Raw genomic sequence first — 21,876 nt, 5'->3', positions numbered from 1 at the left:
AGGTTTTTATATTCTACACTATTATTTATGTTTTGTAATTGCAAATCTGTGTTCAGCACTAATAAGTTTTCAATATGTAATTGTAGATCTTTGTAGTTGTATTTTTTTTACTATTATTAACAAAATTTATTAACATATACAAAAATACAATTTTTCATATTCTATTTAATTTCATCGTGAAACAAGTAGCGCGGTAGATGATAGTTGATAAATAGAGATAAATTAAATACATTTCACCTAGGGGTGTTCATAAAATATAAAATTTAATCCACTTCGCATGATCCAATCCAATTCAGTCTGCAAAGTACAAATATTCGTCCCTGTGCAAATTGAATTGGATTAGAAAATCTAAAATTTGCGCTTGTACGGATTGGATATTGATTCACATGTAAAAGTAACCGATCCAATCCAATCCACACATATTTATATATATTTTTAAAAAATTATATATACAATTAATATTTTAATGTAAAATATAGTAATTTAAAAATCTAATACATATGATACAAAAATATTTTAGAACTTAGTAAATCAACTGTATGTTACATTCTTATTTATGAGGAAAATATAATTTAAAACAAAAATAAATATTTCTTTATAAAGACAATTTTTTTCTTCTTCTCTGAAATTTGTTATTTTTTTTTTATTTGTTTTTGGAGACATAAAACAATAATAATTTATTTTATTTAGTTGTTAGTTATGGGAAAAAATATATTTTTGATAAATATTAAATAATTCAATATTAAAAAGTAACCAATATAAAATATAATCGATTCAATCTGTACTTTTACAGATTTGATTGGATTTGAGTTATTATGTAGATTAGAATTAGATTTGATCCAAAATATAAAATCCGCACTTAGTGCAGATGCAATACACTATGAGTAAAATAATACAGATTGGATTAGATCAACACTTCTAATTTCATCAATTTTACTTTAATGATTACAAAACTAAAAAAAAAAAATATGAATTATCTTGAAAAAGAAAATATTATTTTATTATATTATTCATTAACATAAAAAAATGTGAAGTGTATTTAATTTACAATCTATTTATGAGTTACCATTCACCGATTCACTCATTTTACTATAAAATTAAATAAAATGTGATTGAAGGAAGATGCTATTATAAAAGTTATATTTGGATGAATATTATTTAAACATGGTATATCACAAAGACATTAATAGTGTAAAAAAATTAAAAAGTAAAAATACTAATTATATATTTTTTTTTAAAAAAAATAAATTTTAATAGGGAAATTTGAATTTATAGGCTACATTTGGTGTATATTAAATTTTTGAACACAAGCTTACTAAAATTAAAAAAAAAAATAGGCACACTTTATATTTATACCCATTATACCCTTCTCTCTTCTTCTCTCTTATAACTTCACCATCCATACTCCTAGGGGTGTTCATTGGATCACATCTAATGTTTTTAGGCCTATGCAGATCTGATCCAATCATATATTGGATGTTAGATTTTACCATCCGATCCGATCCAATTAATTTCATCATCCAATCGATCCAACATCCATTGGATGTTGGATTGGATCGGTTCTATCCATTGGATGTATTTCATATATATTTATTTATTTAATTTGAGTTTATCCAATATTTTAAACTTAGTATTTTTTGGATCGGATTGGATCCATCCAATATTTTAGATCCAGTATGTATTGGATCAGACTGGATCCATCCAATCCAAGAAAAAAAGAGTAAAACTTTAATGTTAATTTTCATATATACATATAAATTTGACGTATAACAATATAAAATCTAATTACTCATCCAAACTAAATGAAAATACTAATTAGTTCGATTGGATATTGGATGTATTGGATTTTTAGACACCCCATCCACCATCCGATCCGATCCAATTGGATATTTAAAAATAACATCCAATCCGATCCGATCACAATTGGATATCCAATGTTTGGCGGTCGGTTGTAATTGGATCGGTCGGTTCTCATTGGATTGGATCGATTTATGCACACCCCTACATACTCCCTATTTCCATCTATACTAATGGTGGTCCGATGGGGGTTCGATGGTGGCCCGATGCTACTAATTTTTTTTTTATGTTTTTGTACATATAAAAAAAAAAGTAGCATTAGGTGACTATCAGACCATATTTACATTTATAGATGTTAAACTCCATTCATTAAGCTCGTCAGGAAGGTATCAGGCCACCATCGGACTATATCATCGGGCTACCATCAGACCTTCATCTTCAACATTTACTCATTTTAACAACAAGAAGGCATCGAACCACCATCGGGCTTAAAAAACCAACTTTTTGCCCAAAACTCAGATTTAACCATTTTGGACCATAAATCTAACATCCACTCACAGATAGCAAACATTAATCATACAATTTATTCTTTTTGAGAATATTGTTGATGGTGAAGTCGTGGTTGATGGAAAAGTCGTTGGGTCCACGGTGGTCATTGGGTCCATGGGTCCTTGAGTCTGTGGTCATGGTGGTCATGGAGAGAAATATTCAACGTTGTGGGTGGTGGGTTGAGGGTTGATTGTGTGCTCCTCCGTGTGCGTGTTTACAGAGAGAGAGAGTTGTTCAAATGAGAGGGGTAGAATGAAATTTTAAGAAAAAATAATATATTCTACCAATATTGATTTAGAAAAAAAAAAATAGTCCAATAAATGTATAATTTGTCAAATTTCCCTTTTAATATAAGAATTCTATGTGATGTGATGTAACGAGCATAATACAATTATAATAATCTGTTTCATGTATTTTACTAATTTTCATTGTTAAAATATTGATATAACATTTCAAGTTAACAATATTTATAAGAGAAATGTTAGAAGATGACAAACACTCATTTATATGTCAATATTGTTATTGATTTAAAGTCTTATATAATTTAATGTAATACTTTTTAAAAAATATTACTTGTCAATTATAAAATAACACATTTAAAAAATACTAAAAACTACTAATGTAAAATAATAATACTCTATTTATAAATACTAATACAAACACAACCCCACAAATAATACTATTCAAGCTAATTAGTGGTGGTCATTTTTTTTCTTCCAGAAAACACAACTTTTTGATTTAAAACAGAAAACACAACTTTTTGATTTAAAACAGAAAACACAACTTTAATTGTCAAATATTTCAATTTTCAACAACAACCCTAATTTAATACTAATAAAAATAATTAATTAATAATAATGGATTATATAAATACAAAATTCAGTTTTATTACTCTGTATTCCGTACCGGCCAATTCGCGTTTATTAAGGCACGGAACTCCAGCCCAATTAATTAATAACACCAACTCATCTACATCACTGCCACGTGTCAAACGCCACATGTCTAAGTGGGCCCCACCTAATACTTGTACGATCTCTCTCCTATCTTTTCATTTTTACTTACTTACAATATATTTTTTTTTTTGAAAGCTACTTACAATATTTTTTAATCTTACGTAATCCGTAAGAAAATACATATTAAAATAATAAAAAATAATATTTTAAGACAAGATAAATAAACAAATAATAGATTTAATTTTTTTTTAAAAAAAAAAAAATGAAAAGACAAACGCGTCGTCGTTTCTTTTTATCATTTTGTGTTTGGATCCCCTAACCAAAATCTTCTTCTTCTTCTCAAACGTTTTTTCACTTCAACAAAAACCTCAATCCTTAAATTTAAATCCCAAAACCGAAGAAAAAAGGAAAAAGTAATAAGAATTTTCAAAATCCCAATTCTATTATCCAAAAAAAAAAAAATGCTCTGACCACCAATTTTTTCAGGCATTTAAATCCCCAAACTCAGTTTTCCGTTTGGGGAAATTTTTCCAATTCAAATGGGTCTCTGTACTTCAAAGCCTTCCCCAAACAGTGGATTTCCTTCTCCTAAATCTGATCCTAACCTCACCGGGAATAGCCCCATTCCTACTCATGGTAACTCTGTTCCGCCGCCCAAAGATGGAGTGAGCTCCGTTACTGGCGACGACGAGGTTGTTAGTACTGAGCAGGCGAAAGATGTTCAGAACGGGAAGAAATCTCCGTTCTTTTCGTTTTACAGTCCTAGTCCGGCTCATTACTTGTTCTCTAAGAAGTCTCCAGCTAGATCTCCGGCGAATGCGGGTTCGATCTCTTCCACGCCTAAGCGGTTCTTCAAGAGACCGTTCCCGCCACCTTCACCGGCGAAACATATTAAGGCCGTGTTGAGGAGAAGGCATGGGTCTGTGAAGCCGAACGAAGCTGCAATACCCGAAGGGAGCGAGGCTGAAGGAGTTACTGGACTTGATAAGAGCTTTGGTTTCTCTAAGCATTTTGGGAGTAAGTATGAGATGGGTGAAGAGGTCGGAAGAGGGCATTTTGGGTATACTTGTGCTGCTAAGTTTAAGAAAGGTGAACTCAAAGGCCAACAGGTTGCTGTAAAAGTGATTCCGAAATCAAAGGTTCGAAATTTAGCTTGCTATATATATACATGTATGAGTTTATGTGTAATTGAGAGTATTTGAAATTCTTGATTAAAACTGCTTGTTAAAAGTTCCCATTTTTGAAGTAGATCCGATACCAGGCAATATTATTTTTGCATCTCAAGAAGGATTTATTTTTGTATGATATATTTGAAACTTGAGAATGGGTCTTCGTCAATCAGCAATTTATGTGATCCATTACGCAATTGAAGCCTTAGTGAATCTGTATTGAGTAGTTTGGGCATATCTTATTGGTATCAATTTGAATTTCTAATTTGGGCATTTCTCGCGTTACTCCCTTCTCTTCCATAAAAATAGAAAGTTCATTTGTATGAAGTTTTATATAGTAAGCAATTGCGGTTGGAGAGATTCAAGAAGTCAATAGGGTAAAAAAGGAATTTTATTTTGCGTTGGACTCGCATGGTGTCAATTAAGATTTATTTTCTTCTTATGTATTTTTGTTGCCAGATGACTACTGCCATTGCCATTGAGGACGTGAGAAGGGAAGTCAAGATATTAAAAGCTCTAAATGGACACAGAAATCTTGTACAATTTTATGATGCACATGAAGATCATGATAATGTCTACATAGTAATGGAGTAAGCCCGAAACCCGGAACGCAGAATTTCGTTTTAGTTTATGCTGTTCTAGTGATTTTGACATTTAGTGTAAAAAATGTTTGATTGTCTTGTCTTTCAGGTTATGTGAAGGTGGAGAGCTTTTAGATAGGATATTGTCAAGGTAATATTACCTTCTTTTAAATGTTGTTGGAGTTAATAAAAGTAGATTTTACAAAAGTAAAGGATCGTGTAGCAAATGGGCATCCTCTGAATTATATTCTTTTTACATTGTTATGCAGGGGAGGGAAGTACTCAGAAGATGACGCAAAGAAAGTCATGACACAAATATTAAACGTTGTTGCATTTTGCCACCTTCAGGGTGTGGTTCATCGGGATCTTAAACCTGAGGTGTGATATATTCTCTGTTTTTCTTTGTTTTTAATGGAGCTGAAGCTAGTTTGAAATCACCCATGGCATGGGGTTGGATAGCAGGGTGGCGAAGATGCACCCTTTTCATATCTGTTTAAAATTATTATAAACATTAAACCATGACCATCTTTCCTGCATTATCTGCATAACTGCTGCATCGTTCGAGGGGTGTTTGAAACTGTAGTATGATATTTCAATGTAGTATACTCTTCTAAGTGTAGTTAATTGCTGCTTCAGAATTTCTTATTTACGTCGAAGGATGAAGATTCAGAATTGAAGGCCATAGACTTTGGCTTATCAGATTTTGTCAAACCAGGTTTGTGAACACTTCATTACCATGTTAATGTAGCATGTGCTTATTTTATCTTATGAGTGAGTGACTTACAGTTAACATGACACATTTTCCTTTTCAGATGAAAGGCTCAATGATATTGTTGGTAGTGCATACTATGTAGCTCCTGAAGTTCTACATAGAGCCTACAGCACAGAGGCTGATGTTTGGAGTGTAGGTGTGATTGCATACATTCTCTTATGTGGTAGCAGGCCATTTTGGGCCCGAACAGAATCCGGAATATTTCGTACTGTTCTAAAAGCTGACCCAGGTTTTGATGAAGAGCCTTGGCCCTCTCTATCTACTGAGGGAAAAGACTTTGTCAAGCGCCTGCTGATTAAGGATCCACGAAAAAGAATGAGTGCCGCTCAAGCACTATGTGAGTTCCTTGTCCATAGTTAATAATGTGATTTCATTTTCATGTTTGTTTGATCACCGGTGCTCACAAATTCTTTTTGCAGGTCACCCATGGCTGAAAAATGAGAGTGATGTCAAAGTTCCTTTGGATATACTCATTTTCAAACTCATGAAGATTTACTTGCGTTCTTCATCGCTCCGAAAAGCTGCTTTAAGGGTGTGTACATGATATATTTACAGATAAGAAGTTCTAGCACATTACATGTGTTCGTCATGCTCTAACAGCTTTTGTTTTCCTTGCAGGCCCTGTCCAAAACATTGACTGTGGATGAGCTCCACTTTATGAAAGAGCAATACGCTTTATTGGAACCAAACAAAAATGGCACAATAAGCTTGGAGAATATTAAAGTGGTTGGTTCCCTGCAGAATGCCTCTTTTTATATAGAGCTTGAGTTTTGGTCTTATCCATATTTTTAACTTCTAAAATTTGTCAGGCCTTAATGAAAAGTGCAACTGATGCCATGAAGGATTCACATGTTCTTGATGTTCTAGCATCGGTAGGTATTTTTATTGGTGTTGGCGCCTAGCGCCCTTTTAAATTATTGTATATCATTTATATTTGAATAAATTGTTCTGTCTACACTTATTGCCCATCTTTTTTGACAGTTCAATGCGCTGCAATACAGAAGGATGGACTTTGAGGAGTTTTGTGCGGCTACAGTAAATGTTCATCAGCTTGAGGTTCTTGACCGGTGGGAGCAACATGCTCGATGTGCTTATGAACTATTTGAAAAAGAAGGAAACAGGGCTATTGTGATCGATGAGCTTGCTTCGGTATGTGTGTGCTATTTGTTTATTTGACATTCATACTCATTTGATATTTCAGTCAACATGCTTTTGAATCTACTTTTATTACTAAGCCCTTTAATTTTCATGGTTTGCTATCATTTCTTTTCATTCCTTTACACGTTGTTCTTTCACAACTTAAATCTCAAGTATATATGATGAAGTTTCAACAAACATTGAAGAACACTAAGATGAATCACTTTTGTATAAATGCTCACAGGAACTCGGTCTTGGCCCAGCCGTTCCAGTACATGCCGTTCTTCATGATTGGATCAGGCATACAGATGGAAAGCTAAGCTTCCTTGGTTTCGTTAAATTATTACACGGGGTATCTATCAGAACTCTGGCGAAAGCAACTCATTGACAAATTCCATGGGGATTTTGACATTTAAAAATTACTGATGAGAAGAGTTTGAAACGGAAATTTCTGAAGTCTTTCCAGCCGTGACGAAGACTCTATAGGTGCCTACCTTTTTTATCTGTAATATCCAGTACAAATTGGGGTTGGGAGCTACAACATTGTGCTCCAGGGGTGCAAAAAGCCCAGGCGAGTATTTGTGGTTATCCTCTGTAAAGCTGTAGTTTAGTAGTATTTTTAGTTGAAAGTGAGAGTTATATAGTTTTTTCTAACTACTTTATAATTAGACTCTTATTGCACTTGCTGTGATTCAGACCAACTGCTCAGATGTCTCCACCATTATGCTGTAACTTGTATCATCTCTCTCTCTCTCTCGTGATATTTTTCTTTCTTTTCTCTTTCTTACTTCTCTGTTATATACGGCAATCATTATTCATTTTTTATTAACTATAAATATATTTCAAGTTGGTCATATCAGTCTGGATTAGCCTTGTAAGAACTTGAGTCATTTACTTCATTAAGCTATAAACCCATCTCCCACAATTCTTTGGAAGACATATTGAAGGTTTATTGACATTGTTGGGTAGTGGCATAGTGAGGTTCCCATTCTTATGCAAATAATATTTGTTTACTAGTGGAACATGGTTAAGACATGGAATATAGAGACTGTTTAATGCCAATGTCCCCTGGGCTTGAGTTGCATCAAATTCTCCGGGGGTATAACCGGGATGGGAAGACGCGAATAAGCATAGAACAGTTGCATTGAAGCCTTGGCGAAAGGGGTGCCAAATGCATTGGGACCGCCAAGAGAACGTAGGTGTTGCAGCCAGGCTCGAATATTTCCTGGGTTAGGGAAGGTGCATACAACACATCCACATAGTACAGTAGGCGTGGACTAATCTCTTAGCCTTAAAAGGAAATGTATTAGAGATTATTCTTTTTGCACTAGTAGGAAAGGTGGTTTGTAAAGTAAAATAAACATGGCAGCTTGTTCTGCACCAATTATATCCGCCTTACTACCAGTCATATATCAGTTTACCTACCACTCAAGTGGGCTAGCCCTCTAGAGTTAAAGTGTATTTTCTATCTAAATACTTGTAAACACCTCATTAGATAACATTAAGCATAGTGAATTGCTTATTGGGCTCAACTAATTTTGCTCAAATATATGACTTTTCCCTTTAAAGTTATACTCCCATTGTAAAAGGGATTTCAAATTTTAGTTGTTCATCTAAAATACTTGTGTTTTCTGAGGAAAATAGATAAAACCTATAATTGTGACTATTCAAACAACAAGAACATTCACAAGGAGAACTGTGAGTATTCACTTAAATATAAATAAAAGTAAAATAGCGATTGATAAAGTAAAAAAACGATTGATAGAACATAAATAATAAATATGTAAAAGACACAAAAAAATTATGATGGTTTAGACAGAGTTTAGAAGATAGATTATCATCTTCTTACTGACCACTCTTTTATATAAAAGGTAAGTGATCATTCCATTACATAATCGACCATATAGGTTTGTTACAACATTAATTATACTTAATTAAAATGAAAAATATTTGCCAAATAAGTGTAAAAACAAGTTCAATCGTTCTCAGGGTGCGACTACTCTAATCGTACATCTGCCGTTTATATTCTTGATAACATGTGAACTCGATGATTAACTCATGTTACCACATGTGCGTGCACGCATAAATCTCTCGAGAGCTTTTATAGATCCGTGAACCTATCGAATTTTTGTATTATAGAATGTTTGTGATTATATCGATCGCATATTAAGTACTCATGTATTGACAACAAAGGACTCGTGGGTCCATGACGAGTTGTCGCGTACAGTAGTCATTTGAACCAATTGCTATAAAGATGTGATCTTTACATAGAGCGCATGGGAGAAATATCGGGTCATCGTATATATTCGATATACGTTTTGACTGTGCTTACTTCTCTCTATGTCCCGTGTTTATTCTATCTACTATGCAACACATAGTGTGTGACTAGACCCTGTCTCGGTCACACCTTCTCGTATATTTTTGTCATGCAAGGAAAATTTATAAGAGTTTATACCCTTGACGTACCCGAAATTGGGCCTACGTGTCAATTAAATACAAGACTACTCATTATTTTAGATAAAAAAAATTGATCTTATAACATCTTGGAAAATATTATTGTTATAACTCTCACTACTTTAATATATTGGCTCGTGAAATAAAATTATTTTAAATTTCCAACTACATAAAACTCTTATTAATATTCAATCATTTTTCTAATCTCTATAATCATTTGAAAATCTTAATTGCCGAAAAATTCTATCAACAAACCATAACTAAAATTTGGGAACTTTGTTTAAAGACTGAGTACTCTTTAATCAATTGTACAAATTACCCTATTAAAAATGCAAATTTGAGATGTATTGGTATTGTTAAAAGCTACCTATATCACATATGGCTAAAGAAAGGGAGATATACAGAATCAACTATTTATTATTATTGTTATTTAAATTAGGGGTATCCGATTCAATCTAACATCTTTTTTTTTCATCTAATCTAATCCAATTACTAATTAGATTAGATTATTTTTAATAAAATATCCAATTAGGCACTTAATTTTTAATATTAACATTAATAATATGATAAAAAAAAATAGCTAAAAACTAAATATCATCATTCATTAAAATTTAATACTCCATAAAAATATCATTGTTACAAGTCCAATATAACTAAAAGTTTAAAATAAGTAAAACAATAACTTTATTAAGTAATAAAATAGAACAAACTATCATGAAAATAAATATACAAAACAACTAAATATTACAAATTCAATACAAAATAAAATTGACTAAAAATATAATTAATATATATTTTTTATTATACATAAATAAATATAAATATTTTTTAATATATATAAATATAATTAGATGAGATCGGTTTTTAATTAGATTTTGAAAATAACACCTAATAAGTGATCCAATCCAATTAAAATTTAACTTTTAAGATACAATCCAATCTAATTAAAATTAAATATCTAATTTTCTTTATTGGATTAGATGTTGCCCACTACTAATTTAAACAATAAATTTTCTTTACAATAAGTTGAATGAAATAAATAATTTGAGTGCCTTTTTTGGGTCTGTAGCAGTTAAGTATTTTTAACCAACTTTTTTTGATTCCAACTCTTTTTTTCTGGTTACTCCCTTCAATCCAAAGCAGTTTTCTTCAAGTAACCGCTTATTTCTGGGTTCTTTCCCCTGTTTTCTTTTTCTTTTTCTTCAGCTTTTTCCCATTTCAGCAACCTTTTTTCTCGCCAACTTCCTTCACATGGATCCTCTTAGTCGCTCACTACATTTCAATCTTTCACTCACTGATGAGGAAAGATCCACGCTAGTCCTTACTGATGAGGACACGCCCGCTGCTTTATCCACTGCTGTTCATGTTCTTGTTGCTAGGGTTGTTACTGCTTTTTCAGTCCACAAGCCGACTTTCTACAGCCAAATGTCGGGACATTGGAAGGGCAGATATCCGGCTGTTACTACTGAATTTCAAGATGATATATTCAAAATTACTTTTGGCTGCGCAGGGGATAAATTACGAGTTCTCAACAAGGAGCCTTGGCACTTCCAAAATCACCTCATTGTTCTATGCTCACTAGATGCTCTACAAAATGTCTGCATTAGTGATTTAGCCTATACTCCTTTTTGGGTTCAAATCTATCGATTGCCTTTCCTTAGCAAATCTAAATCACTTGCCCAAGCAATTGAAAATATCATTGGTGAATACATAGATGTTCATGAAGATTCACTTGCTGAAGGATGGGGACCTTTTTTGAGAATTAGGGTGAAGTTGCCGATTGCCAAACCTCTCCCCCGTGGACAGATGATTAGTCTATCAAGGATTAAAGATGAATTCTGGATTGATTTCCGTTATGAGCGTTTGCCTGAGTTCTGTTTTGAGTGTGGTCGCCTTGGCCATCTTTTTGAAAAATGTATTGCTTTCATGGAGAGAATGTATCGTGGAAATCATGATGACTTTGATTATGGTCCATGGATGAAAGGGGCCAAACTTCCCACTTCTGCATATGATACTTACGGACAAGACTTTGCAAAGGGCAATGCTTGGCCTTTCTTGACTCGACTTGCCTGTAACGCTATTACTTCCACATTACCACAACTGAATAAACTGCCACCCCCCATTCCCAATCATCCTACTGCTGGGGAATCTTCCTCCCGTCCTGTAAATATTCCTACCCCCACATTATCCCATGGTTTCCCCCCATCGATCACTGCCACTGCCCCTGCTCTTGCATCCCAGCTTTCACCAGGGTTTTCTACCCACTTGGGCCACTCGCATGATGTGTTACACCAGTCCCATTGTCCTATCACTAGCAGCCTGGATCAACCTTTTATGGCCCCTTCCTCCTCTCCAATAACACCACCCACTGACATTTCCTCCACTCAAAACCTGCTAAGCCAAAGCCCGACTGTGCTTTCTGCCCCCTCCCACAACAATTTGAAGTTAAAACAACCAATGTCCTCTAATACTGTGCTCTTGCCACACATCTATACCCCTGATATTGGACTTGGCTCTCCCAGCCATATACCCGTGGCTACTTACCCTCCATTTGCGGACTTCACTCAGCCACAACAATGTTTAAACAAACATGTTTCCCTTCCCCGTACCTTATTCACAACTGTCACAACAACTTCTACACTCTCTAAGGCTCCAATGGCTGCTAATAAGGAAAATTCTAACCCCAACAAAATGCCAAAGAGGCAGAATGATCAGCTTTCTTTACGACAAGTCTTGAAACGTTGCCGAAATCAACTCGATACCACAGCTGCTCCTTCCTCGTCCTAAGGAGATTGCTTCAATCAGAATGTTTCCTCCAATATGTTGGATTCAGATGATTCTTCAGACGATTCAGCGGAGGTTGCGTTGCGACCCCGCCAGTCATCATGAAAATATTAAGTTGGAACGCTAGGGGGTTGGGGAATCCCAAAGCGTTTAGACACTTGAAGCTGTTTGTTCGTTAGCAGTCTCCCCAGGTTCTTTTCTGTTGGAATTATTTTACCAGGATCTTAGATCTACTCACAAGTATGTTTATTAACATCCTAAATATGAACTTTCTAAAACGATGAAATAAACACATATAAAGTTTAGGAAACCTTACATTGGGTGCAGCGGAATAATATGACTCCTTCCATTCAGATATCTAGCCCTTGATTCCTTTCTGTAGCAGAGCATTATCAATATCTGAACCTGGATCTCTTTCTCTGAATCTTTGATGCTGAAACTCCTTTTGCTGAATGTCTTTCTTCATGATCTTCCTCACTATGATTGAGGTATCACTTGCTGTGTGTGGGCACTACTCATACACTAAGGATTTCGAAATTCAAGAGGAAGAGAGAGAGAGTGGGTTCAGCCAAAGATAGGGAGAGAGAAGGCTCAGGTTTTTCTCTGAAGGAAAAATAGAAAATTTAAGTGTAAATTTCCTGAAGCCTTCACTATCTATTTATAGCATTCCACTAGGGTTAGGTTTGAATTATTTGGCATTAAAATAATGAAAATATTAGAGGGAAAAACCCTACAAAAGTGGCCGGCCCTACAAGGTGGATTTGGGCCTCACTTTTTGCAATTTTGCAGTTTTATCTTTTCTGCATCTGATTTTCTCAAAAACGCAAATTTTCTAATTCAACCATTTAAATGCAAATTCTAACTATTTAATAACTATAAATAATTATTAAATAATATTGTCATTTATCATATTTATTAATTGAACCATACAAAGTATCATAATTAACAAATATGTCCCTATAAACTCTTTCTTTACAATTTCGCCCTTACTTAGTGAAAAATTCACAAATAGACATAGTCTAATTTGAGAATTATAATTGATTAATCAAAACAAATTACATGAGTCTTACAAGCAATATTATCTCAACTAGTGGGGGGACCATGGGTCTATATAACCGAGCTTCCAATAAGTAGATCAAGAATTTAGCACTAAAATTCACTAACTTATTAATTCTTCGTTGAATCCACGCATAGAACTTAGAATTGCACTCTCAGTTATATAGAATGCTCTATATGTTCCACCATATGGACACATCATTAGTTATCCATTGTTATAATCCTAATGTGATCGCTGATCCTCTATATGAATGATCTACACTGTAAAGGGATTAAATTACCGTTACACCCTACAATGTATTTATTCCTTAAAACACTTGACCCCGTATAAATGATATTTCAGCTTATGTGAAATGAGTACTCCACCATTTATGTTCGTTTGGTCAAGCTCGAAGGAGATCATCCTTTGCTTACTATTCGCCAGATAGAAGCTATAGATTCCATGTTTATGTTAGCGCTCCCACTCAATTGCACTACCGTTTCCCAAAATGTACGTATCACCCTGACCTAAATGTAGGCTTAACTAAAAAATCAAAGAACACGAATAGCCTCTCGAGATTGAGCCTAATCATATCAGAATTAAGATCATTTGATCTAGGATCAACTAGGCGATATTGACTTGAATAGATATTACGGTAAGTTTAATAAATCTAAGTCAAAGTTCAATATCGGTCCCTTCCGATGCATACTCCATGCATCCAACCTGAGCTTTACTTTAACCAATGCTCTGGAAAGAACATAGCACTTCTCCAAATGCAAGTAAACTCTGTTGTAGATTATCATATCAGTAAAACCCTATGTCTGATAAATCTAGGAAACTTTATTCACATAGTCATGTTTACTTTCCAATGTGTTGACGGCACAATAAACAGGATCAAGTATGTGAAAAGGGTTTCAGATGAATTTATACATTATGTACATATAATCATGAAATAAATCATGTGAACCATGCAACATTAAATGTTATTTCTGATCTATATTAATAAGTAAATCTGATTATATTGAAATGAGTTTTATTTAGGGCATAAAACCCAACATTTTCCTCATGGAAACTCGTCTCGGTAGTAACTCAATTTCTAAGTTTCGTCACTCTTTGCAATTCAATAATGGTCTTGAATATCCACGGGTGGGTTTAAGTGGTGGATTAATGCTACTGTGGAAAGACAATATTAATGTTTCTCTTAATGTCTTTGGTCCTACTTACTTTGATAGCTTCCTATCCATTGATGCTGGCCCCACTTTCCACTTCACTGCCTTTTATGGTGCATCTGCAGCTTCCAACAAATCCTCCTCATGGACTCTACTTCAAAGGTTAAATGATATTGCTCCTGCTATGCCATGGCTTCTTATTGGTGACTTCAATGAAATCTTATCCCAAAGTGATAAATCTGGTGGCTCTTTACGCAATGAGTCACAAATTGAAGCTTTCCGTAAAGCCTTGGATCACTGCCATCTTCATGATTTGCCTTATGATGGGGATCGTTTCACTTGGGTCAAAAACAGAAATGCCATCTCTACCACAAAGGAAAGATTGGATTGGGTTTTCACTAATCATTTATGGAATTCTCTCTTTGACACGCCTACTGTCTCTCACTTGGATTTCTTCTCTTCGGATCACCATGCAGTTGCTGCTGTTGTTACTCCTTTGAATACTGCTGCCACTTCCCATCGCCAACGCTCAAGATTTCGCTTTGAAAAGCTGTGGTTGGCTGATCCTGAAAGTAAGGATATTATTACAGCTTGCTTGTCTCATGGTTCTCATAGTGATCCCATCTCTAATATCATTCAAAAGCTTGAAAGTTGTGCAACATCCCTTCAGCAATGGCACCTCCACAAGTATGGTCATATGAAAAAAAGGATCTCTGAAGCTCAAAACAAAGTAACTGACCTCAATAACATCAGTTCTCACTCCCCTGAGTCAGCGGCCTCTCTCAAAACCTCAGAATCTATCCTTGATGACCTTTTGGAACAAGAAGAAATGTATTGGCAACAACGATCACGCATTGATTGGCTTCAGCTAGGGGACCGAAACACTAAGTTTTTCCATTCAAAGGCTTCTGCAAGGAAAGCTAATAATAAAATTAAATTTCTCCAAAATGCAGCAGGAGTTCGGGTTACATCTAAGCATGATATGGCTGCTGCAATTCAAGACTACTTTGAAGAAATTTTTCACACTCAATCTGTTGATGAAGATGCTTTCACAGCCACCATAAACTCGATCCCTACAACCATTACATCAGCTATGAACAGGGAGCTTATCAAACCTTTTACTCCCCCTGAGGTTGAAGCTACTTTATTCTCTATGGGTTCGGATAAAAGCCTTTGCATTGATGGTATGTCGGCCATGTTTTACCAAAAACATTGGGATATTGTGGGTGACTCCGTTTGTTCTGCTGTTCTTAATGTCTTGAACCATGGTGCTGACCCAACACCCTTAAATTCCACAATTATCACTTTAATCCCAAAGATGAAAAAGCCACAAATTGTCAAAGATTACCGGCCAATTGCTCTATGTAATGTTATCTCCAAACTCATCACGAAGGTCCTGGTAGCCGCTTCAAGCCTGTTTTGCCACTTGTTATCTCGGAGACCCAAAGTGCTTTTTTGCCAAATCGTCTTATCACCGACAACATATTAGTGGCTTTTAAATTAATCCATGGCATTAAGTTGAGAACATCTGGTCGCAAAGGCGTTGCAGCTATGAAACTTGATATGTCAAAAGCCTTTGATAGGGTTGAATGGCGGTTTATTCAGAGGGTTATGGAAAAAATGGGGTTCTGCGATCAATGGGTAACTCTCATCATGAAATGCTTGACTACAACCCACTTCACCTTTCTACTTAATGGTGAAACTACAGGCTCCCTCACACCAACCCGTGGACTGAGACAAGGCTGTCCACTATCACCATACCTCTTCTTAATTTGTTCAGAGGGTTTCTCTCGGCTGTTGCAACATGAGGAAATCTCTGGTCATCTCCATGGTTACAAACTCACAAGGCGTGCTGAACCAATTTCACATTTGCTTTTTGCCGACGACAGCCTACTCTTCTGTTATGCCAATGAAAGTTCATGCCTCTCTATCAAGCGTGTCCTTGACATTTACCATCGTGCTTCAAACCAAATCATCAATGCTGAAAAGTCAAATATGTCATTCTCACCAAACACAACTCTGGCTGCCCAAGTTTTTTTCCACAGAACACTCTCCATGCCAATTACTGATTGCCATGAAACTTACCTTGGACTGCCAGCTTACTCTAGGCGTGACAAGCAGCATATGTTTAGTGATGTAAAGGAGAAAGTTTGGAGGTTGATGAACACTTGGAATGAAAAAATCTTCTCATCCGGGGGCAAAGAAATCCTTCTTAAGGCAGTTGTTCAATCCATCCCAACTCATGCTATGAGTTGCTTTTGCTTACCTACTACGGTATGTAATAAGTTGGAATCCATGATGTCCAATTTTTGGTGGGGCCGAACTGAAAATGGCTCACGCATTCATTGGAGAAATTGGAAGTTGATTTGCAAAACAAAAGCCGATGGGAGAATGGGGTTCAGATCTTTTGAGCAAGTCAACCAAGCTCTCCTAGCTAAACAAGCTTGGAGGCTTCTTGATCACACTATGTCAATACTTAGCCGATTGCTTAAGAGCCGATATTTTCCTCTAAACTCCTTTCAAGAAGCCTCACATGGTCATTCTCCCTCCTTGTCTTGGCAGGGGATCCTCTATGGTAGAGAGTTACTTTTAGAAGGATTAAGGTGGAAGTAGGGGAAGGAAGGCATATACAATGTGGAACAGACCCTTGGATCCCTGGAAACAACTATTTTTTGCCTTTTCTCTACAAGGGGCCAGATAATGCTGTGGTAGGTAATCTCATTACCGATGATCAACATTCCAGCTGATGTTGAGCGCATTCTCACCATTCTGCTAAGCTATTTCCCTAGCAATGACTGTTTGATTTGGCACCATACCAACAACGGCATCTACACAGTCCAGTCGGGTTACCATTTGGCCTCATCCTTAGCTGAACAACCTCACTCCTCAAGCTCTAATTCAGATTCAATTTGGTGGAAATCCTTCTGGTCCTTACAGCTACCCAAAAAGGTAAAAATCTTTGCTTGGCGTGTCATCCATGATGCCTTGCCAGTGTCTACTTCTCTTGTTAAAAGAAAAGTCATTACTGATGCCACTTGCTCGGTTTGTCGCCAAGCTTGGGAATCAATAGGACATGTATTTTTTGGCTGTCATTATGCACGGAATGTTTGGCGTTTGACACATCATTCTTTTGAGTGGAAGAAAGCAACAACCATGTACAAAGGGGATTATCTGAGGTATTTAGCTTCAATTCACTCCAAAGCTGAATTATTTGCACTTTATGGTGTCTATGGTCTGAGCGTAATCAAGTTCTTCATGGTAAGAAGTCACGGTTGCCGTCTGCTCTTGCTGCCTTCTCCACTCAGTACCTGGATAACTATCGTGCGGCTCAGCTGAAATATAGACAACCTGCAACTTCATCTCAAGTGCCACCTTCATCTTCTGCTGCTCACGCACCTTGGCAGCCGCCTCCAATGGGATCTCTTAAATTGAACATAGATGATGCCTTGGATAAGCATTGCAGTAAAATTGGTGTGGGTGCTGTTGTACGAAATTCAGTGGGACATGTTGTGGTTGCTCTCTCTATGCCTCTAATTGGTATTTTTGCCTCTCACGAGATGGAAGCTAAGGCTATGTTTCACGGTCTTAATTGGGTTCTTCAGCAATAGCTTCCAGTTACTTTTGTTGAAACTGATGCCCTCTTACTTTCCAATGCTTTGAAGTCTCCAACGGCAGGCATCTCAGCTTTTAGTGATTTAATTAGAGACATCTCTTACCTCCTTTCCTTTTTTCCTAACACTTTTGTAACTCATGTTAATCGAAATGCTAATTCAGTTGCAGATAGTTTGACAAAATTTGCCTTAGGGTTGGATGAAGTTTGCTCTTTGATAACTCTATGTTATAGAGTTAATTTTTATGCTTTTAAACTAAAGTATTGTGAGGAGAGTAGTGAAAATGTGTTTATTTTGCTTAATTTTAATTAGTTTTAGTGTTATTTTCTATTTAGTAATCTAACCTTTAAGTTTTGTAAATATTGATATTGTTGGGTGTGTTTTTCCAATTAACTGTGCTTATTTTGTTGAAAAATGAGGAATTAAATTGATAGGTAAAAGTAAAAGAAGCAAGGAAGAAAAGGAGCACAAGCTGAAACTGGGCTGATTGCTGAAGCAATGCTAAAGCAATGCTGAAGTGAATTCAGCATCCTGGCAGTGACGTGGAAACACGAATTTCACTTATCCACCTCAGCAACTTCGGTCCAGTCACTCAAATTTCACCAGCCAGCTGACGTGGAAGAAAGGGGTCTAACCCTAGTGGGCCAAAGTGGAAAAGTTTGGGCTTCTATTTTGGGGTATGAAGTTTGTACCCTAAAAACCCAACAACAAAAAGAGAAGGAAAGAGGAAGTACACCATAGTCATCTTCATCATCTTGTATGTACAGTACGGGGCAGCTGCCATTTTTTCTATGGAGGAGCTTTAATTGCAGCAGGAAGTACAACAAAGAAGAAAGAAGAGGGGACCAAGCCTAGTGTTTGAATTTTCTTTTACCCTTTCTTGATAGTCTTCTTTATTTTTCTCTTTGTTATTGTTGTTTGTACTTAGTATTCAAAACTTCTTGAGACTGTGAATTTGGGCAGCAGCCATGGATGAAGTATTTTTAGCTTGGATTTTATCTTCTTATTTGAATATGAGCTAAGCTTTTGAGGCTTGAATGACTATGAACTTCTAAGTTGGGTATGATTAAATTTTAAGCTTACTTTAGTATTTGTTTGCCTTTGTTCATTCAAGTGAGTTTCATTTTAATTGATTGTTGTTTTTTGGCCATGAATAACAATTTGCTAAGCTAGATCTTGTACCGGAAGGGCTAGATCTAGTAGTTCAACTTGAATGGAGCAAGTGAAAACCTAGGTTTAGGCTTTTCTTGTAAGTGGAATAGGAATATTTCATTTACCTTGCATAACTTACTAAATGAATGCTTGAATGGTGTCCTGCTTGCTGGTTTGATATAGGAATATATTGAGCTTAATGGTAGGATTAAAGTTGTGAGTGTTGGAAAATTCTCACAAGCCTAGAGGACTTTTTTGTTATCTCTGTGCAGAATGCTAGAGTAATGCTGAACCGATGCTGTACTGACTAAAAAAACCTGACTAGAAGGAATTAGTTATTCAAGCCATTTTTTGCCATATTACACTTGTTATCTTGCAGCCAATTTTTCTTAGCAGCAGTAGTTTAATTCTAGCAAGTTTAATTCAAGTCAATTTTAATTTTGAATCATTACTCAACCATTTGCATATTATTTGCTTTTACTTTAAGTTGTAATTAGTTGGTTTTACAAGATATTTTTGTTTGCAATCCCTGTGGAGACGATCTTACTTATCACTTTATTACTTGTGTGACTGCGTATACTTGCGTATATAATTTTTCACAACAAGTTTTTGGCGCCGTTGCCGGGGATTGAAACTAAATATTGTGTATTATCAACTATTGTGCAATTTATTTTCTGGTTTAAAGTTTTAATCCTATCTGGTGCGCTGAATTTTTTTTCTTTTTCAGATTTAATCTAGTGCATGAACGAGCAAGAAGAAGACCTTGAACTTGCTCCTATTGACCCCGAAATTGAACGCACTTTTAGACAAAGGAGGAAGGAACAAAAGGCTAAAAAACGCTGCAATATGGCCGATGGGTTTGAAATTGGGGGTGCTCATAATGAAGCCAATCCTATTGCTTTGGCCGATGATAGAGCCCGAGCAATAAGAGAGTATGCAGCCCCTATGTTCAATGAGCTAAATCCGGGTATTGTGAGACCCGAAATCCAAGCACCTCACTTTGAGCTCAAGCCCGTCATGTTTCAAATGCTCCAAACGGTTGGTCAATTTGGTGGGTCGCCAACGGAAGATCCTCACCTCCATATTCGCTCATTTTTGGAGGTGAGTGATTCTTTCAAGCTACAAGGAGTAAGTGAAGAGGCTTTAAGATTGAAGTTGTTCCCATTTTCCTTGAGGGATCGGGCTAGAGCATGGCTTAATACTCTTCCTCCCGATTCGGTGACTAATTGGAATGACTTGGCTGAAAAAATTTTGAGAAAGTACTTTCCTCCAACAAGAAATGCAAAGTTTCGAAGCGAGATCATGTCCTTTCAACAATTGGAAGATGAGACTACTAGTGATGCATGGGAAAGATTCAAGGAGTTGTTGAGGAAGTGCCCACACCATGGTATTCCCCATTGTATCCAACTTGAGACTTTTTACAATGGTCTCAATGCGGCTTCTAGGATGGTGTTGGACGCTTCGGCTAATGGAGCCATTCTTTCCAAGTCTTACAATGATGCTTTTGAGATTTTGGAAAGGATAGCTAGCAACAACTATCAATGGTCAACTAATAGAGCTCCGACAAGTCGAAAAGTAGCGGGTGTCCTTGAAGTAGATGCTTTGACCGCTCTAACCGCTCAAATGGCCTCAATGACCAACATTTTGAAGAATATGAATATGGGAGGAAGTGTACAACCAGCCGCTGCCATTCAAAGGGCAGAAATCTCTTGTGTGTATTGTGGTGATGGGCATACTTTTGAAAATTTCCCTTCAAATCCAGCTTCGGTTTGCTATGTGGGTAATCAAAACTTCAACCGCAACAACAATCCATACTCAAACTCCTACAATCCGGCATGGAAGCATCATCCGAACTTTTCATGGGGAGGTCAAGGGGCAAGTTCAAGTGGAGCACAACAAGCACAAGGAAAGCAATCATTTCCACCGGGTTTTTCTCAACAACCAAGACCTCAACAACCTCACCAACCTCAAGGCTCTCAAACTAGTTCTTTGGAGAGCTTAATGAGAGATTATATGGCCAAGAATGACGCTGTAATTCAAAGCCAAGCAGCATCTCTTCGGAATCTTAAAGTTCAATTGGGGCAATTGGCCAATGATTTGAAGAATAGACCACAAGGCACTTTGCCTAGTGACACCGAAAACCCAAGAAGAGATTGCAAAGAACATTGCAAAGCGGTAACCTTGAGAAGTGGAAAAATAATTGAGTCAAATGTGGCTGCAAAGGCAAGAAAGAGCCCTCTTCAATCCAAAAAGAGGGGGAAATGAAGAAAAACCAAGAACTTCACCGCCGAAATTCCCCCAATAGTTACAAAGCATCCACGCATTCTACGCGAGAAAAGTCTTTGCAAAAGCCACCGCTACCATTTCCTCAACGGTTCAAGAAGCAACAAGACGATGGTCAATTCCGGAGATTTCTTGATGTTCTAAAGCAGCTCCACATCAATATACCTTTAGTGGAAGCTTTGGAGCAAATGCCAACTTATGTGAAGTTTTTGAAGGATATTTTGACAAAGAAAAGGAGGCTTGGCGAGTTTGAAACGGTCGCTTTGACGGAGGGATGTAGTGCTATGTTGAAAAGTAAAATTCCACCCAAATTGAAAGATCCGGGCAGCTTTACAATTCCTATTTCTATAGGGGGTCGAGATGTTGGAAGAGCTCTTTGTGACTTGGGAGCTAGTATTAATCTCATGCCTATGTCTATTTTTAGGAAGT

At 36.2% G+C, this 21,876-nt stretch overlaps 3 protein-coding genes and 1 non-coding gene across 4 annotated transcripts; 3 read left to right on the top strand and 1 right to left on the bottom strand.

Annotated features, from left to right (window-relative positions):
- Positions 1-3,441: 3,441 nt before the first annotated feature.
- On the top strand, positions 3,442-7,817 carry LOC115712186 (CDPK-related kinase 5). Its single transcript, XM_030640435.2, has 11 exons — positions 3,442-4,438; positions 4,928-5,058; positions 5,159-5,200; positions 5,319-5,427; positions 5,686-5,764; positions 5,862-6,158; positions 6,241-6,353; positions 6,440-6,547; positions 6,631-6,693; positions 6,803-6,970; positions 7,203-7,817. The coding sequence occupies exons 1-11, from the start codon at positions 3,839-3,841 to the stop codon at positions 7,344-7,346; spliced, it is 1,854 nt and encodes a 617-aa protein (XP_030496295.1). The 5' UTR covers positions 3,442-3,838; the 3' UTR covers positions 7,347-7,817.
- Positions 7,818-17,128: 9,311 nt separating this feature from the next.
- LOC133037146 (uncharacterized) lies at positions 17,129-18,009 on the top strand. The gene is made up of 2 exons (XM_061113987.1): positions 17,129-17,659; positions 17,707-18,009. Exons 1-2 carry the CDS (start codon positions 17,129-17,131, stop codon positions 18,007-18,009), a joined length of 834 nt encoding a protein of 277 aa, XP_060969970.1.
- A 1,896-nt stretch (positions 18,010-19,905) lies between these two features.
- LOC133037145 (uncharacterized) lies at positions 19,906-21,429 on the top strand. The gene is made up of 2 exons (XM_061113986.1): positions 19,906-20,202; positions 20,284-21,429. Exons 1-2 carry the CDS (start codon positions 19,906-19,908, stop codon positions 21,427-21,429), a joined length of 1,443 nt encoding a protein of 480 aa, XP_060969969.1.
- LOC133037569 (small nucleolar RNA R71) lies at positions 20,449-20,555 on the bottom strand. The gene has a single exon (XR_009687661.1). It is a non-coding gene; the product is annotated as a small nucleolar RNA R71 (small nucleolar RNA).
- Positions 21,430-21,876: the final 447 nt, after the last annotated feature.

Source organism: Cannabis sativa, chromosome 4 (assembly GCF_029168945.1).
Source record: "Cannabis sativa cultivar Pink pepper isolate KNU-18-1 chromosome 4, ASM2916894v1, whole genome shotgun sequence".
In the NCBI taxonomy this organism is placed as follows: Eukaryota; Viridiplantae; Streptophyta; class Magnoliopsida; order Rosales; family Cannabaceae; genus Cannabis; species Cannabis sativa.
Note: the sequence above shows the minus strand (reverse complement) of the source record. Positions and strands in the feature narration are given on the sequence as shown.